At 52.1% G+C, this 15,848-nt stretch overlaps 1 protein-coding gene across 4 annotated transcripts in view; it reads left to right on the top strand.

Annotated features, from left to right (window-relative positions):
* GRIK4 (glutamate ionotropic receptor kainate type subunit 4) overlaps nt 1-15,513 on the top strand; it is a 245,804-nt gene extending 230,291 nt beyond the window's left edge. For all 4 annotated transcript variants that reach the window (XM_084868424.1, XM_084868422.1, XM_084868423.1 and 1 more), the window contains 2 exons: nt 8,033-8,151; nt 14,305-15,513. In XM_084868424.1, coding sequence (XP_084724550.1) covers nt 8,033-8,151; nt 14,305-14,652 — 467 coding nt within the window. In that variant the 3' untranslated portion in view covers nt 14,653-15,513. The remainder of the gene's footprint in view (nt 1-8,032; nt 8,152-14,304) is intronic.
* The last annotated feature ends 335 nt before the right edge of the window (nt 15,514-15,848 follow it).

Genomic DNA, 15,848 nt, shown 5'->3' with positions numbered 1-15,848 from the left:
TCAGCCTGCGGACCAAAGGGTCCCGGATTCGATTCCAGTCAAGGGCACGGACCTTGGTTGCAGGCTCCTCCCTGGCCTGGGCCCTGGTCAAGGCCCGAGCAGGAGGCAACCCATCGCTGTTTCCCTCACATGGATGTTTCTCTCTGTCTCCCTCTCCCTTCCATTCTCCCTAAAAATCAATGGAAAATACCTCAGGTGAGGATTAACAGAAAAAAAAGCCATCGAGTTTGATTTGCTAGAGAAGTATTTTGGAAACAAAAGGTAATTGCCTGTAGGGACTTAGCATGCAGCTGGAGAGAGGAGAGGAGAGCCCGCCTATCCTCTGCAAGCCAGTGCCCAAGGGCTCCCACTCAGGACAGCCCTCCGAGCAGGAGAGGCGTGCTGCCCGTGGCAGGTCCGGGAGGAGCCGTGTCCCGCTGGCAGGTGGAGAGTGGCAGACACAACTTCTAGCTTTGTTGGGGATTCCAAGAGGAAAGAGGTTTTTGCTGGAGTTTGGCAATCCCCGGAAGTACATGTCGTGCTTGGTGGACTGCAGGCATGAAATGGCACATGGGACCCATGTAGAAGGTCTGTTTCCTGGACCCCAGACAAGAACATGGGAAATCTAACATGTGATGATGATGTCGTACACAGCATCTCGTAAGCCTGAAAAGCATGCCGGGCGAGGGGGAACGGAGGAAACGCCGCCCCTAACTGAGTTTAGGATGGAAATGACTGGGAAGTCTACGCTTTTGGTGATCAACTGTGAATGGACGGCAAAATTAGGAGCATTTGAAGAGAACTGTTATCGTTTGGCAGCGTGGCTGGCTTTGGAGATTCCTCCCCATTCCACAGAGGGCTCAGAGGCTGACCTGACGCGGAGTGCAGGCGGGCTGGGGAGAGACCCACGGACCGGCTCCCAGTGCGATGGAGCGGCATGGCCAGGGGGCTTCTCTGGCCGGAGAAGAAAGCTGAGCCAATGAAAAGGGAAAATAACGGGTGGAAGTCACCTGCCTGGCCCGGTGCCCCAGAAGATGCAGGTCCCACCCACCAGCCCACGGCCCGCCTCTGCAGCCATCAGCAGGAATGTCGGGGAGCCTTCGGGAGGGGTGCGACTCAGCGTGACAACCAGGACGCCTCCCCTACAGCCACCGCAGCGTGTGCCCGAGTCAGGCAGGGACAGCATCTGCAGAGGCCGAAGCCAAACAAAAGGTGTCCTGGCCACGACATCCACGTGACCTCTGACCCAGGAGAAGCCCTGCTGGAGCCAGATGCCCTTGCTTGGTCAAATCTGCCATCAGACTCAGATAACGTGCTGCTCAGGAGACCCCTCCTGAGCCAGGAGGGCAGGACGGCTGACCTCGAAGACCCCTCCTCCTGCCGCCCGGGAGCTCCTGTGGGGGACGGGAGAAGCACAGGGAAGCAGGCTTCCTTCCAAGCTGTTTCATTTTTTCTGCCTTTTCTTCTCCAAAACACGACTCTACTTATTTTCTCACCCGGCTCCTATGGGAAGAAGTACTGCTAGGCACTCGCAGGTGCCCGCCTCCCAGTTCAAGGGGGAGGGGTGCTGGCAGCTCACAGAACCAGGGCTAGAGTCTCAGAAAGGCAGGCGTGGCTTCCAAGGCAACAAAATGCCTTCATCTTGAAAAATACAAGCTCACCATCAAGCTTCGAAGGAGCATCAGTGCACCCCCGACTGTGACACTCAGGGCCCGCTTTCAAGGACGGGAGGGTGGCCAGTGCCGTTCCTCACACGATCCTGAGAGCACAGCTTGGGAAAGTGTGAGGGCAAGTGATGGGGTGTGGGAGGGGAGTTCTGGGAATGCTTTCCTCTCTGTCTTCGCAGGTGGTCCCGCCTGATGGTCCTGGCTTCCTGGTTTCTCTGGACAGAGCCAAGCCTGGGCCCACACATGGGAGTTTAAAAAGTGTCTTAGAGAGACGCTTACAGAGAAAGCTTCTCCCTGATCAAATGCAAAGCGCGGTCAGGAATCCAGGCCACTGCGGTCCAGCGGTGGGCCTCACCGGGGGTCGCAGCCATAAGACTGCCGCCAACTCTGCCTGGAAACTAAGCCAGTGAATCATCAATTCAAACATGTGATGCATCTTCTCGAGAAGAGAAGGGGATTTTATCAGTGGAATAATAGCCACACCTGGGACCCCTCCTCCCAGTCGCTCCGAGTGAGGGTCCCAGAGATGAGTTCCATCATGGGGCACCAGGCTGATTACAGAATCAGCCCCTGCAACCAGAGGGGCCCCGGCTCCTGGGACAGGCGTGTGGGTGGGGTCAGGGCCCAGCCAGTGGCCTGACTCCAGGCCCCAGGCTTCTTTGTCAGGAAAATGGAAGGAAGAGCAGAGGCTCAGCTGGTTGGGGGCCCAGCACCAAAGGTTGCCAATTTGGTTCTTGGTGGGTGCTCATGTCTCAGTTGCAGTTGCAGGCTTGATCCCAGTAGGGGGTGTGCAAGAAGCAGCTGTTTAGTGTTTTGCTCTCACATCACTGTTTCCCTCCCTCTGCCTTCCTCTCTCTTTAGATATCAATTCTATATGCTGACACCAGTTTGGCTCAATGGGTAGAACGTCGGCTTGGGGACTGAAGGGTCCCGGGTTCGATTCCGGTCAAGGGCATGTACCTTGGTTGCGGGCATATCCCCAGTAGGGGGTGTGCAAGAGGCAGCTGATCGATGACTCTCTCTCATCGATGTTTCTAACTATCTCTCTCCCTTCCTCTCTGTACAAAATCAATAAAATATATTTTTTTAAAAATCAATTCTATATATATATATATTTAAATGGGTATTGCTGACTTTACAAGGCAAGTGTTAGGATTGAATTTAAACATGTGGCATGGTAGCTGTGTTCATGGTAAACACTTACAAAGAATAACTGGATTTGTATAAAGAGCATTAGCCAGGCAGTGAGATTTTTCTTGATTTCACATCTTAAGTGTAAAAACTTGGGCAACTTATGTGCTCTGAATTTTCATTTATTTAATTATAAAACTTGGACAACAGGCCTTCCTTAGTGTTTTTAATAATTGAATGATGTAATAAATGTTTTTAAAAATGAAGTGCTTGAGCTCAGATTTGGATAAATTGTAAAGTGCCTCCCCCATAAATTGTGTTTTGGTAAATTGCAAAATTTATTAAATGCCTTTCCCATCCCCTTTCTATTTCATTCCCTTTCCCTGCTTCTCTCCATCCCTGTCTCCATGGCGGCTAGGCCTCATCCACAGAGGCCCCAGGAGATGCAAGGAGAAATGACACGCAGGCTGGGTCAGTCCTCAGCATCTTTCCCGGGAAGGCCGTGCAGGGCAGCTCACACGTGGCTGCAGGAAGTTGCTGTTCACAACAAATAAGTGTGGGGTGGGGCCATTGGATATATTTGTAGGTGAATGTGATTCGGAAATCGAAGGTACTTGAAAGTCATATTGGTGGAAAAATTCATGTCTGATCAAATGTTTTCAGTGGGGAGCATTGCACAGAGCTGGAACCCCTGGATCCTGCTTGGCTCAGGAAGCTCCTTAGAAATGTGTGCTGACCGACCGACTGACCAATGGCAGAAAGGAACCACACTGCCCCCTGGAGAGACTGCACAGCCCTCCTGCCTCCCACCTGCCTCGTGGCTCCTGGGTCTCTGTCTCTGCTTCCCAGGCCACAGCTGTCCCTTCCTTGTCCATAAGTAGTGGCCCTGCATCTGTCGCGCATGTCTACAGTGCCACCTGAGACCTGCAAGGCTTGTGGAGGAGACATGTGCGCACCCACATCCCAACGTGCAGATCCCCCAGTCCGTGCCAAAGGCAGAGTGGAAGGGTGGGTGGGGCTGGAGAGCCAGGTCTACCTGAGGCATGCCCTCCCGGCTCCTCAGGGACTCAGCTTTAGAAGCAAGGTGCTTGTCAGCTGTCATTTGTATTTGTGTGTGGCACCACGACAGTACTTAGCAGCCATGAGTTTGTGGGGAGAGCTCGATTCTGTGTCACTTGGTTCGATCTTACTCTGGGCCACAGCTGAGCCGAGGTGGAGTGTCAGTAGGAAACCCCAGTGTGAGAACCATCTGTGTAGGTGGATTTGTGTGCTCCCGTCTGAGGAGGGGGAGGGGTGATGGATGGCCCTGGGGGTGCCTCTGGGGAGGGCAGGGAGGTCCTGGAGTCAGGCCCGAGGAGCCACCAGAGGCCGCCCTGGGGCTGGGCTGTGGAGGCATCTGCCTTCTGGAGGATGAGGGAGGTCAGTGAGAAAAGAAGTGCTCCCCCTCTCAGCACTCGCGCTCCCTCCCCTGTCTCTCAGCTCTGCCTCTGCCAGCAGCTATGCTCACTTCCACTTTCCAACACACCCTACAGGCACGAGTGGTCTGTAAGGCTCCCCTAGGTGGGGGGACCACTCAGCAGGAACCACCAGCTGGAGCGGTGCCCGTGACTGACATGCGGCCCTGACACAGGAGAGGCTGGGAAAGAGCCCGCCCCTGTGCTGGCTCAGGGACTCTGGTTCCCAGCAGCATCCTGTTAAACACTCAGGCCCCCAGAAAACTTCCCTGGTCTAATCAAGATCACCCAGCACAGAACCAGCCCCTGCTGGCTGCCTGCCCACCGCCTGCCTGCCCCCCGCTGCCCCCCGCCTGCGTGCAGTGCTGCCCCACACAGTGAGCATCATCCCGCTGACCAGCCACTCAGTGCAGTCTGGGCTGATGCTTCTGACCAGGTTGGGAGCACTGGGCAAGGGCTGCCAGATTTTACTATTATTTCAAACAAAACATAATTGGGGGTGAATACACATCACAGGATAGACCCAAAGCTTTTGTAACTCGGGTTTCTGCATCTGGGACGTCATTACCCCTTTCTTTCTGCCCGTTCTTTCAGCACCCGCTTCTCAGGCTCTCATCGGGCTCCCACCACGCGGCTGCAGGGCTGCAGGCTGAGCCCCCTCCCGGACGCTGAGGAGGCCAGATGACACAGAATTAAACTGGGCGACCCTGAGCTCCATCTGAAAGGGGGGGGGGGGGGCGCGCGTAGCCAGGGTGTAAATGGCATGGGCACAGGTCCCGGGCAGAGGTACTCACAGGAGTGAAGGACAGCTAGGGGTGACAGTGGGTGCCTTGGAGGCTCCCAACAGCTGTTACCAGAAGGTGTGTCATAGTTCGACTGTGCTTCTCAGAAAGGCCACCCAGGCAACTCCGTGTGGAGTAGGGCTGGAAGGTGACAGCTACCAGCAGGAAGGCATTCTGCCCAGAGATGTGGGCCTGGCCCAGGCAGTGGTGGGAGAGAGGGAGGGGAAGGTGCTGAAAAGTCAGGATTGGTCTCAGCCTGGTGTGTGGAAGAGCAGCAAGAGGCCACACGCAGGAAAAGGAGGAGACTGTGCCCCCAGTGAGCAAAGGCCGGAGGGGGAGGGTGGCAGGATAGGCAGCATGAACACCCAGGCTGCCGGCGGCCGGAAGGCCAGGACTAGGCCTTTCCCAAGCCATCAGGCATGATATGTTCCTTGGAACATTTGGTGCAAGTGAAAGTGGCACGGGACGAGAAGTGACAAGGACAAACAAGCATGAGTCCAGAACATTTCCCAATGCCACGGCCACGACCCCCAGAACACTTCCCAATGCCACGGCCACGACCCCCAGAACACTTCCCAATGCCACGGCCACGACCCCCAGGACACTTCCCAACGCCACAGACACGACCCCCAGGACACTTCCCAATGCCACAGACACGAGCCCCCAGCAGCCAAAATTATGTGTGAGGCCCCAGAAAATTATGCAAATAGAAAACTGCAAACTTAAATTAAGACAGTCATATTTAATTAAATATCTCCAAAATGTGACATAGTTTTCACTTTATTAATTTTTAAATGTAGTATTCATAAAAATTTTATTACATTTAGAAACAATTTTTGTGAGATTTTTCTCATTTTGTATAATGAATGCTGAGAAATCACAGCCAATTATAACCTTTTTTCCCCATTAAGTCATTTCAGAAGAAAAAATTTAAAAATGCATTTCACATAAGAAGTGGACGCATTTTCTTCTACTTGCTTTTGTGTGAGGTGTGGTCTCCAAATGTAAGCATTTTAGGGTTTTACAATGTCTTTAAAATAGCTCTGATATAAACAACTGCTTCAAATAGTTTGTCCAAGGAAGGAGGGAGGAGACAGAGTTGGAGGGCATAGGATTTTTGCATCTGGATTGTCTCAATCCTCTTTTCCTGCTCATCCTTTCATGTTGAGAGAGGCAGCAACGTGGGGGCATGTCCGTGTGGAGGAAAGAGGGAAAGGGCAGGCAGAGGGGGCCGGGCGGCCCAGGCAGGGAGAGCCAGAGCCCACAGGGTGGGGGACCCGGAGTGGCAGGACTCTCCCTGCAGGAGCACGAGGGGAGGTGGAAGCCCGTCCAGGGGAGGCGGATGGGAAGCACCTGGCAATCCCTTGGGGGCTGCCAGACCAGGTGGCGTCCTTGGTGGGAACTCTTCCCTGGGAACGCGGCCGCCTTCTCCCCAGGGCAGCAGGGAACTCCGCAGCTTGTCCATGGAGCTCAGGGGCACATCCCGCACCTAGTCCTTACCCCCGGAAACCTGGTGCTGGAGTGTCTGCGTGCCCCAGCCAGATCCGGGGTGCCCCACCTCCCATGGATCCTGATGTTTCTGTGGACAAAAGCCTCTGCCCAAATGCTCCCAGGCTAGGGGTGCAAGTGTGCAGTAACCCCCCAGCACCTCTCCTCTCAAAGGCAGTCTGCCCTCTGCCCTGTGGGCCTCACCTATCACTGAGCTAAAGTAACGCCCTGGCTGATCACCCACAGAGCCTCCTCCCCCCAGGCCCAGGACCATCACCCACAGAGCCTCCTTCCCCCAGGCCCGGGATCATCACCCACAGAGCCTCCATCACCCACAGGCCGGGGATGTGCTGCAGACAGAGCACAGCCCACCTGGCCCCTGTACAGGGCAGGCCTCACTTGCTCACAGTGGTGAGTGTTGCAGTGTCCCAGTGTCGGAGGCGCTGCCTGCACTAGGTTATTGTAAAACCAAACAAGAAAACAGACAGCCCCTGAGGCTCTGGGAGAGGAAACTCAGGCATCCAGGCAGCCTCTGAGGGCTCTCTCACCAGCTCTCAAGGGCGGTCTGCTCTGGACCCAGGCTTACCCTAGGCGTTGGGTGAAGCTGGCTTCCCCTGGCGCTGCCGTAGCTGCACATCCCATGACAACACTGCGGACGGGACATGCAGACATGGCAGCACCTGGAGCAGGCAGGGACCATCCCCGGGCGTCTTCCTGTGGGAGGTGCTGTTGGGTGGGTCTCTTTAATGCGGACGCCACGTGCAGTTACAGAGCTGCCCTCTGGGGGCGGCGCTGTGGAAGCGAAGCAACCATATAGCCCCCAGGTGTTTACCAAGCGTGTGCCACATGGGGTGTGCCAGGCACGGAGGTCCCGCCAGACACTATGCCTGATGTCAAGGAACTTAGTCAACTACAGCTTCAAAAAATGCCATTTGAAACCTAATTATGGCCTGGCTGGACAGAGTCACCTATCAGATGTGTTAAAATCAGATTCCTGGTCCATCTCCAGAGGTGTGGGTTTGATAGTCTGGGAACAAGGAGGAATCGATATTTTAACAAATTTCCCCGGTGATTCTGATGGTAGGTAGGTTTGGGAACTACTGGTCTGAAAAGCAAAAGGCTTTAACTTCCCAATTAGCATTTTAGTAAACATATCTTCCTCTAACCATAGTTTGGTTAAAACAATCATTCCATATCAAGCAAACACACGAGAAATAAGATGGGCGACATTGTGATGGAAGTACTGGAATGCACCGGGATTCTGGTGTCGCAGGCAAAATCAAACTCCTCTGAGCTCTTTCCTTAGAACGCCCCTCCCCCTCCCAGGGCCCTTTCGGGAGCTTTTCTCCCGTCTCTCCCATTCTCTCCCATTGGCAACGAGGCCCCCTCCCCACTTTTCCTCCAAGCAAAGTTATATCTCCTCCAGGAATATGTAAGAAAAGCATCTGCCATTGAAGTGACTTCAGCATTTTGGTGGGTGTTTATGTCTTCCCGCTCTTTTACACTATTTTTTGTTATCACTTTCTTACAGGACTGGGAATGGAGAATATTGGTGGAATCTTTGTGGTTCTTATTTGTGGCTTAATCGTGGCCATTTTTATGGCCATGTTGGAGTTTTTATGGACTCTCCGGCACTCAGAAGCTACCGAGGTAAACCTCCAGAGGGGTCTGGCCTATGGTGTTGGCAGAAAGGGCGAAGTTCACAGCTCATGCGCGGACAGGATTGTCTGCAGGTGTGTGCGGACCTGAGGACGGAGCAGCCCGGACAGGCCCGGGGCGCTGGCCTCAGAGCTCCCTCCATGCAGCCCAGACAGGCATTCCGCTGCCGGGTTTCAGAGTCTGCTAGGAAACAGCCAGGAAGTAAATATGGGAAAGGTTTGTATGAACAATGAGGTCCTACATGACTAACCTTAGCTGCACCATGGTACAGGGAAACAGGCAAAAGTGCCCGCTGCTCAGGGAAAGTGCGCCTCACTGTCCCGTCTGAAGGTGCCACCTGCAGGTGCAGGTCTCAGTTAGGGAACTTCTGTGGAGGAGTGTCTTCTGGCTCTTTATGTTTCAACCAAAGTTCTATCTACTGAGCCACACCAGCCAGGGCTCCATCTCTGTCTTGATCCATCTTTTCTCAGCTACCCTAGGATTATCTTTTCTCCCTTTCAATTTTCATCCCTGCTCTCCCCAAAATCTAAAAACATGCTCATTTACTCTATATGTTCAAAATATCAATATTCCTGCTAGTACTCTCAGTCTCTCCCTCCCTCTCCCAAACCAGCGGCCTCAGGCTCCATTGCCTCGCCTCCCGTTCAGCCCTCCACCCATCCTGGCAGTCTGGCTTTGGAAGGTCACGCTGGAAGGTCTGACCCTCCCAACGGACAGAACCAGAGAGAACACGCTGGGCCTCGCCGAGCCTCAATGTGCCTGACAGAGCTAGAAGGATCCGGGATGCTCTCCCTCACCGGGCTCACCTGGGCCTTGGCTTCTCTCCGACGTCTCTCCGCAGCCCTGTCCACACCTCAAATGAATTCTACTTATTCCTTAGACAGACAGACCAGGCCACCTAGGAAGCCTTCCCCGTCCTCCTGCCTCATCCCCAGACCGAAAGAGTCCTCCTTCCCCTGCCGACCCGCCCCGCCCGCACACAGCACGCAGCCCTGCGCTGCAGGGAGGGCTGCGGTGCTGTACGCAGAGTACCGCCACTACCTGCATAGGGTTACATTCCTGTCTCCTGCAGCAGGCCAGGCAGGTGGTATTGTCCCAGCTGCTGCAGTTATTTCTAGAAGCACAGAGAAGTCCAGGACCTTGCCTGGAATCTCAGCTACTTAGTAACAACGGCGCGCTTAGAATCCAGGTCTCAGTTCTTCGTTCGGCCGTCCTCTTTTAAAGGACACGCTTCCCTGTAGCTGCTTTAAGTGGAGGGTCGGTGCACGCTCCGTTACTCCCCAAGAGCGCACCCGTGGCTTGGCCGGACCGTGGAAACTCCAGTGGGGACTCCCAACGGTACGATGGAGAAGAAGAGCTCCTGAGCGATCGGCTGTGGCGGAAGAACAGCCTGTGGGCAGAGCTGGAAGCCAGGAGAGAAGAGCAGGAACCAGGAAGGTGGCTCTTCCTGTCACAGACTGGGCATGTGTCCTTCTGCAGCACGGGCAGAGGACAGACAGTGTGCCTGCCCTTTGCAGTAGATAAGTTTAGGTTCTAATAGTAGATAAGTTGTCCCAGAGACTCCTTACACTAGATCAGCTATTTATTAGTCAAATAACTTTTAGCAAGATTTATAATATCTCAGCTTCCATTTCTACAACTATGAAATGGGTATAATAGTGGTAGTGGTTCAAGTTCATGATTCTTTTTTTTTTTTTTTTTTTTTTTGCTTTAAATTGGTTTTGCTTTAAGGGGTTTGTTTGTTTTTTTAATCTGAATTGTTGAGAGTATTACAGATGCCCCTCTTTGTCCCCCATGGCCCTCTCCACCTGGTTCCTGCTCCACTCCAGGCCTTTGCCACCCTGTTGTCTGTGTCCATAGGTAATATATACATGCATATAAAATCCTTGTTTAATCTCTTCCCACTGCCCCCCAAAACCCTTTCCCTCTGAAAATCATCAGTCTGTTCCATTTCCATGCCTCTGATTCTACTTTATTCACCAATTTATTCTGTTCATTAGATTTCTTATTCATTTATTTTGATTTTTAGATTCAGTTGTTGATATATATGTATTTATTGCCATTTTACTCTTCATATATTTTATCTTTTTCTTTTCCTTCTTATTCTTCCTCTTCTTAAAGAATACCCTTCAACATTTCATGTAATCCTGGTTTGGTGGTGATGAACTCCTTTAGCTTTTTCTTTCTTTTTTTTTTTTACTTTATTTTATTTTTACTTATTTTTTTAAATAAATTTTTATTGTTCATATTATTACAATACAAATGTTCCTCTCCCCCCCTCCCTCCATTGCTCCCCTCCACCAGGTTCCCATTCCACCCTCTGCCCTTTCCCCACTCCCCATAGGTGCACAGTTTATGTTCAGTCTCTTCCCACACACCCCTCTCCCCTTTTCCCTGAGAATCGTCAGTTCATTCCCCTTCCATACCTCTGATTCTATTATATTCAACAGTTAATATTGTTCATCAGGTTTTTTTTTAATTTCCTTGGTTTTTAGATTCACTTGTTAATAGTTACGTATTTGTTGTTCATAGTTTTTATCTTTATTTACTTTCTCTTCCGAAAGAACCCCCTTCAGCAATTCATATAATTCTGGTTTGGCGGTGATGAACTCCTCTAGCTTTTTTTTAATTATTGAAGCTCTTTATCTGGCCTTCAATTCTGAGTGATAGCTTTCCTGGGTAGATTATCTTTGGCTGTAGGTTCTTGCTATTCATCAGCTTGAATATTTCTTGCCATTCCCGTCTGGCCTGCATGGTTTCTGAGAAATCAGCTGACAATTGTATAGGTGCTCCTTTATAGGTAACTACCTGCTTTGCTCTTGCTGCTTTTAATATTCTCTCTTTGTCTTTTGCTCATGGAATTTTAATTATGATTTGTCTTGGTGTGGTCCTCTTTTTTAATTATGATTTGTCTTGGTGTGGTTCTCTTTGGATTCCTTTTGTTTGGAGTTCTGTGCGCTTCCTGGACTTGTAAGTCTAATTCTTTCACCAGGTGGGGAAAGTTTTCTGTCACTATTTCTTTCAGTATGTTTTCGATATCTTGCTCTCTCTCTTCTTCTGGGACCCCCATAATTCTGATGTTGGTTCGCATGAAGTTGTCCCAGAGGTTTCTTACATTATCTTCAACTTTCTGGATTCTCTTGTCTTCTTGCTTCTGCGGAGAAGTGTCTTCTGGCTCTTTATGTTCCAAATTTTTTACTTGATTCTTGCGATCTTCCATTCTGTTTTTAGGACTCTGTATAATATTTTTTATTTCAGACAATGTATTCTTTATTTCTTGTTGATCCCTTATTATTTCTAGTTGATCCCTTTTCATATCCTCATAGGTCTTATCGACCTTTTCTAGGAAATTCTTGAAAAATCTTATAAGCATGGTTTTGAACTCTATATCCAGTTGCTTTTTGTCCTCCATTTCTTTCGTTTGTGATCTATTTCCTTGTCTCGACATTTTTGCAGCTTCCCTGAGTTGGTAGCCTTAAAAGTTTCTGTGTTCAGCTGGGACAGACAGAGTTTCAGGGTGGAGCCTACAGCCTTGGCTTCAGTCAGCCACACCCTATGAGGCTCCTGAGTCTACTGGACTCACGGTCCTTTGGTACTCGCTGTAAGCACCCCTGAGAGTGAGGTGCCCTTGAGTTTTGCCTGCTACCAAACAGTCTAGGCTCTCCCCCAATGAGCCTGGAAGTGGGGTTGGAAGTGGGATTCAGAGCAGTCTGGAGCTTTTGTCTCCTTCCCGCCAGGGCAATCCTGCGGCACAGCCAACCGTCTGTTCTCTGCGCATGCCTCCAGAACCTCCTTTTGCCGCTCCTCCAGGTTTCTGCCTTACAGCCCAGGCTCCCTCTGTATGAGCCTGGGTCCCCAGGATCTGGCCTAGAACAGGGGTTCAGAGCAGTCAGAACTGGGGCTCAGCACAGTCTGGAGCTTTTGTCTCCTTCCCGCTAGGGCAATCTAGCAGCAGAGTCAACAGTCCGTCCTCTGTGCGCAATGTGCGCACCTCCAGGGGCTCTGCCTTTCGCCGCTCCCCTGATATTCCACCTCACAGCCCAGGCTCCCTCTGCATGAGCCTGGGTCTCCAGGGTCTGGTCTAGAACTGGGGTTCAGTGCTGTCAGGTCTGGGGTTCGGCACAATCCGGAGCTTTTATCTCCTTCCCGCTAGGGAACGCCAGCCAGGCACTCAGCCGTCCCCTCCTCTCCGGCTCCATCCTCTCCGAGCGCACACCATGTCTCCATACCTTAGGCTTTTACAGCTCCTCTGGTTTTCCTTCTGGTTTTCTCTTTCCTTCTCGTTGTAGAATTTCCAGTCAGTCAACTTTCCTGTATCTCTGGGTAACGTCCATTTTGTATTTTAGTTGTATTTTATTGAAATTGTTGTGTACGGCTGCGGTTAGGTGTTTACCTGTGCAGCCATCTTGGATCCTCCTTCCTTTAGCTTTTTCTTATCTGTGAAGCTCTTTATCTGGCCTTCAATTCTGAATGATAGCTTTGCTGGATAGAGTATTCTTGGTTGTAGGTTTTTGTTATTCATCACTTTGAATATTTCTTGCCACTCCCTTCTGGACTACATAGTTTCTGTTGAGAAATCAGCTGACAGTCCTATGGGCACTCCCTTGTAGGTAATTAATTGTTTTCCTCTTGCTGCTTTTAATATTCTCTGTCTTTTGCTCTTGGCATTTTAATTGTAACGTGTCTTTGTGTGGTCCTCTTTAGATTCTTCTTGTTTGGGATTCTCTGCACTTGTAGGACTTGTAAGTATATTTCTTTCACCAGATAGGGGAAGTTTTCTGTCATTATTTCTTCAAATAGGTTTTCAACATTTTGCTCTCTTTCTTCTTCTGGCACCCCTATGATGTGATGTCGTATGCTTGAAGTTGTCCCAGAAGCTTCTTACACTGTCTTCATATTTTCATTTTGCTCTTCTGATTGGGTGGTTTTTGCTTCCTCATATTTCAAATTGTTAATTTGATTCTCAAATCCTCTACTGTTGAATGCCTGTAAATTATTCTTTATTTCAGTTAGGTATGCTTAATTTCTGACTGGTCCTTTTCCATGTCTTTGGCATTTTCACTAAGATCCTTCAAATTCTCACTAAGTCCCTTGGAGGCCTCAAGAAGATCCTCGAGTAACCTTATAATTGGTTTTGAACTCTGTATCCAGTTGTTTGCTTTCTTCCATTTCTTTCATTTGTGACATGTTTCTCTGTCTCTGCATTTTCACTGCTTCCCTGTGTTTCCTGGAATTGGTAGAGTGGCCTTTGTAGTAGGTGTCCTGTAGGGCCAGTGGCTCAGCCTCCCCAGTCACTTGAGCTGGGCCCTCTAGGTGTGCCCCTTGGTTTATGATTCTTTATCCACAATTTTGAAACTTAAGAAACTCCAAAAGTTCCAAGTTTTTTTTTATAAGCTTGTTAAACAAATGCATTTGGTGACAATGCTTAACTTGAACTGGTATGGAATTTTGTGTATGTTCTTTGTCTCATTCAGTGTGAAGGCAAGTACAGTTTGCTACAGAAATATCAATGTGCTTGAGTATAGAATCTGCCCCTGACCCCCACAGGGCGATATATATGCTAATCATATGTGTGTTGTATTATCTTCCTAAAACCCCAAACATTCTGAAACACAGCTGGACCTGAGGGTTTCATATCAGGACGTTGTGGATCCGAAGGAATGGTGTCACTGTGGTTTTGTCGTTCCAATTATTAGAATGCATGCTCTCCAGTCTAAACAGTTGATCAAAAGAAGTGAGAATCTTTAGCCTGAGAACAGGATGTTTGTGGAGACAGGGTAGCTTTTCAAATACTTGAAAGACTGGCATGGAGTAGAAGTTATTATTTAAGGACTTCTGGGTCCAAAGGCAACTGGCATCACTGTAAGTTTTCAGGGAGAGGAATTGTGAAGTTAGCAGCATTTAATAGAAATGCAAAAAAAAAAAAAAAAAAAAAAAAAAATTAACACTAGGTAAGTAACCAAAGGCTTTGGCACCATTGAAAGGGCACTGACTTCGAAGGTGTCAGACCAAGACTGGCTGGCGGGCTGGGCTGAGAGGGCTGGCAGAGGCGATGGGAGGGAGATGATGGGCTGAAAGGCTCTCAGAGCCTTCTGGTCCAAGGCCACGTGCGCGGGTCTGACCCAGCCCCTCCCTGTCTTCCAGGTGTCCATCTGCCGGCAGATGGTGGAGGAGCTGCGCGGCATTATCCTGTGCCAGGACGGCGCCGGCCCCCGCCGGCGGCGCGCGGGGGTGCGACCCGGGGCCCCCGGCCCCGAGGAGCGCCCGCCCCGCGCCAGCGCCACGCTCAGCAACGGGCAGCTGTGCGGGGCGGCGGCGGAGCCCGAGCAGCTGGCGCGGCGGCTGGCGCGGGAGGCGGCGCTGGCGGCGCGGGGCTGCGCGCACGTGCGGGTCTGCCCCGAGTGCCGCCGCTTCCAGGGCCCGCGCCGGGCCGCGCGCGGCGAGGAGGGCCCGGCCTGGGAGCGCGCGCCCGGCGGCGGCGAGCCCGAGTAGCCGGACCGCGGCCGCCAGCAGAAGGCTTCTGTGCAGGGGCTCCGCGCCCGCGTCCCCCCGGGACCGGACCGGGGACGGGACGGCGGACTGGAGAGCCCCACGCCCCGCAAAGGCGGCCATGGGCGAGCGGGGCGCACCACCCCCGATCACAGGGCCCTCCGGGGTCGCCCGAGGACAGCGGGTCCTGCAGGGCCTTGGGGACTCGGCGGAACCCCCTGAGGAAGGGCTGCTGCGCTCGGGCTGGCCTCACAAAGAAAAATAAACTCCATGGGGAGTTTTCCTTTCTGCATTTGTACACTTTTGTTCACGACCCTTTTCTCTCCGCGCTCTGCGCTCCCTGCGCTGGGCTCTGTTCCCTGTGCGGGCCTATGGGACGAGACTGGGCCGGGGCTGGTAGGCCCTTCCCCCCTTTAGGCCGGAGCAGCCAGACCTGGCCATCTGAGCCTCTGCGTGCTGCTGGCCCCAGGCAGAAGCTTCTGGAAGAACAAGGTGGAGCGTCTCAAAATAAAAGCTCACTAAAGTCACGTTTCAGGTGCCCAGCCAGTGACCGCACGGGTGCCGGGGGCCTGGCCTTTCCCTCCTCCGGGCTTTTACTATGATGGTGGGTTTGGTCTGTGTGGGTGTGACCGCGAAGGGAGGACAGGGAGAGGAGCTGTGGGCACAGCCTCTGGGTGGCGTCCTCTGAGCAGAGGGAGTGCCCGCCCGCAGCCAGAGGAGGAGGGGGCACCCTGCCTGGGACCCACTGTTTGCCACCTGCACCTCCTTTTTCCAAACCCCAGCTGCTCTCGCTGCTGGGGAGTTCTTGTTAGTGGACAGGAGACGGTGCATACGTGGATGTGTGTGTGTGTGTGTGTGTGTGTGTGTGTGCGCGCGCACGCGCGCGTGTGTGTGTTTACTCAGTGAAATGACCTCAAGCAATCAAAGGTTTGCATGTTCCTGGGAGATGTGGGTTCTTGTTGCCACCTCCCAGGCCTGGAGCCAGGAACCCTCAGCCTCACCTGGGCCTGGGCAGCAGCCGCGTGGCCTCAGGAAAGCACCGAGCTCCCCCCGCCTGCAGACCACATGTGCCACCCAGGCGGCTGCTGCCACCGCCCTGCATGCCTGCTGCCGTCCAGCGTGCCCGCCACCTGCGGGACCAAGCCCTCGCCCGTCGGAAGGGGTGCGGCTTTGGCAGCTGCATGGCCGTGGCTGGTTTC

Source organism: Pipistrellus hanaki (assembly GCF_964339955.1).
Source record: "Pipistrellus hanaki genome assembly, chromosome: 19".
Lineage (NCBI taxonomy): Eukaryota > Metazoa > Chordata > Mammalia > Chiroptera > Vespertilionidae > Pipistrellus > Pipistrellus hanaki.
Note: the sequence above shows the minus strand (reverse complement) of the source record. Positions and strands in the feature narration are given on the sequence as shown.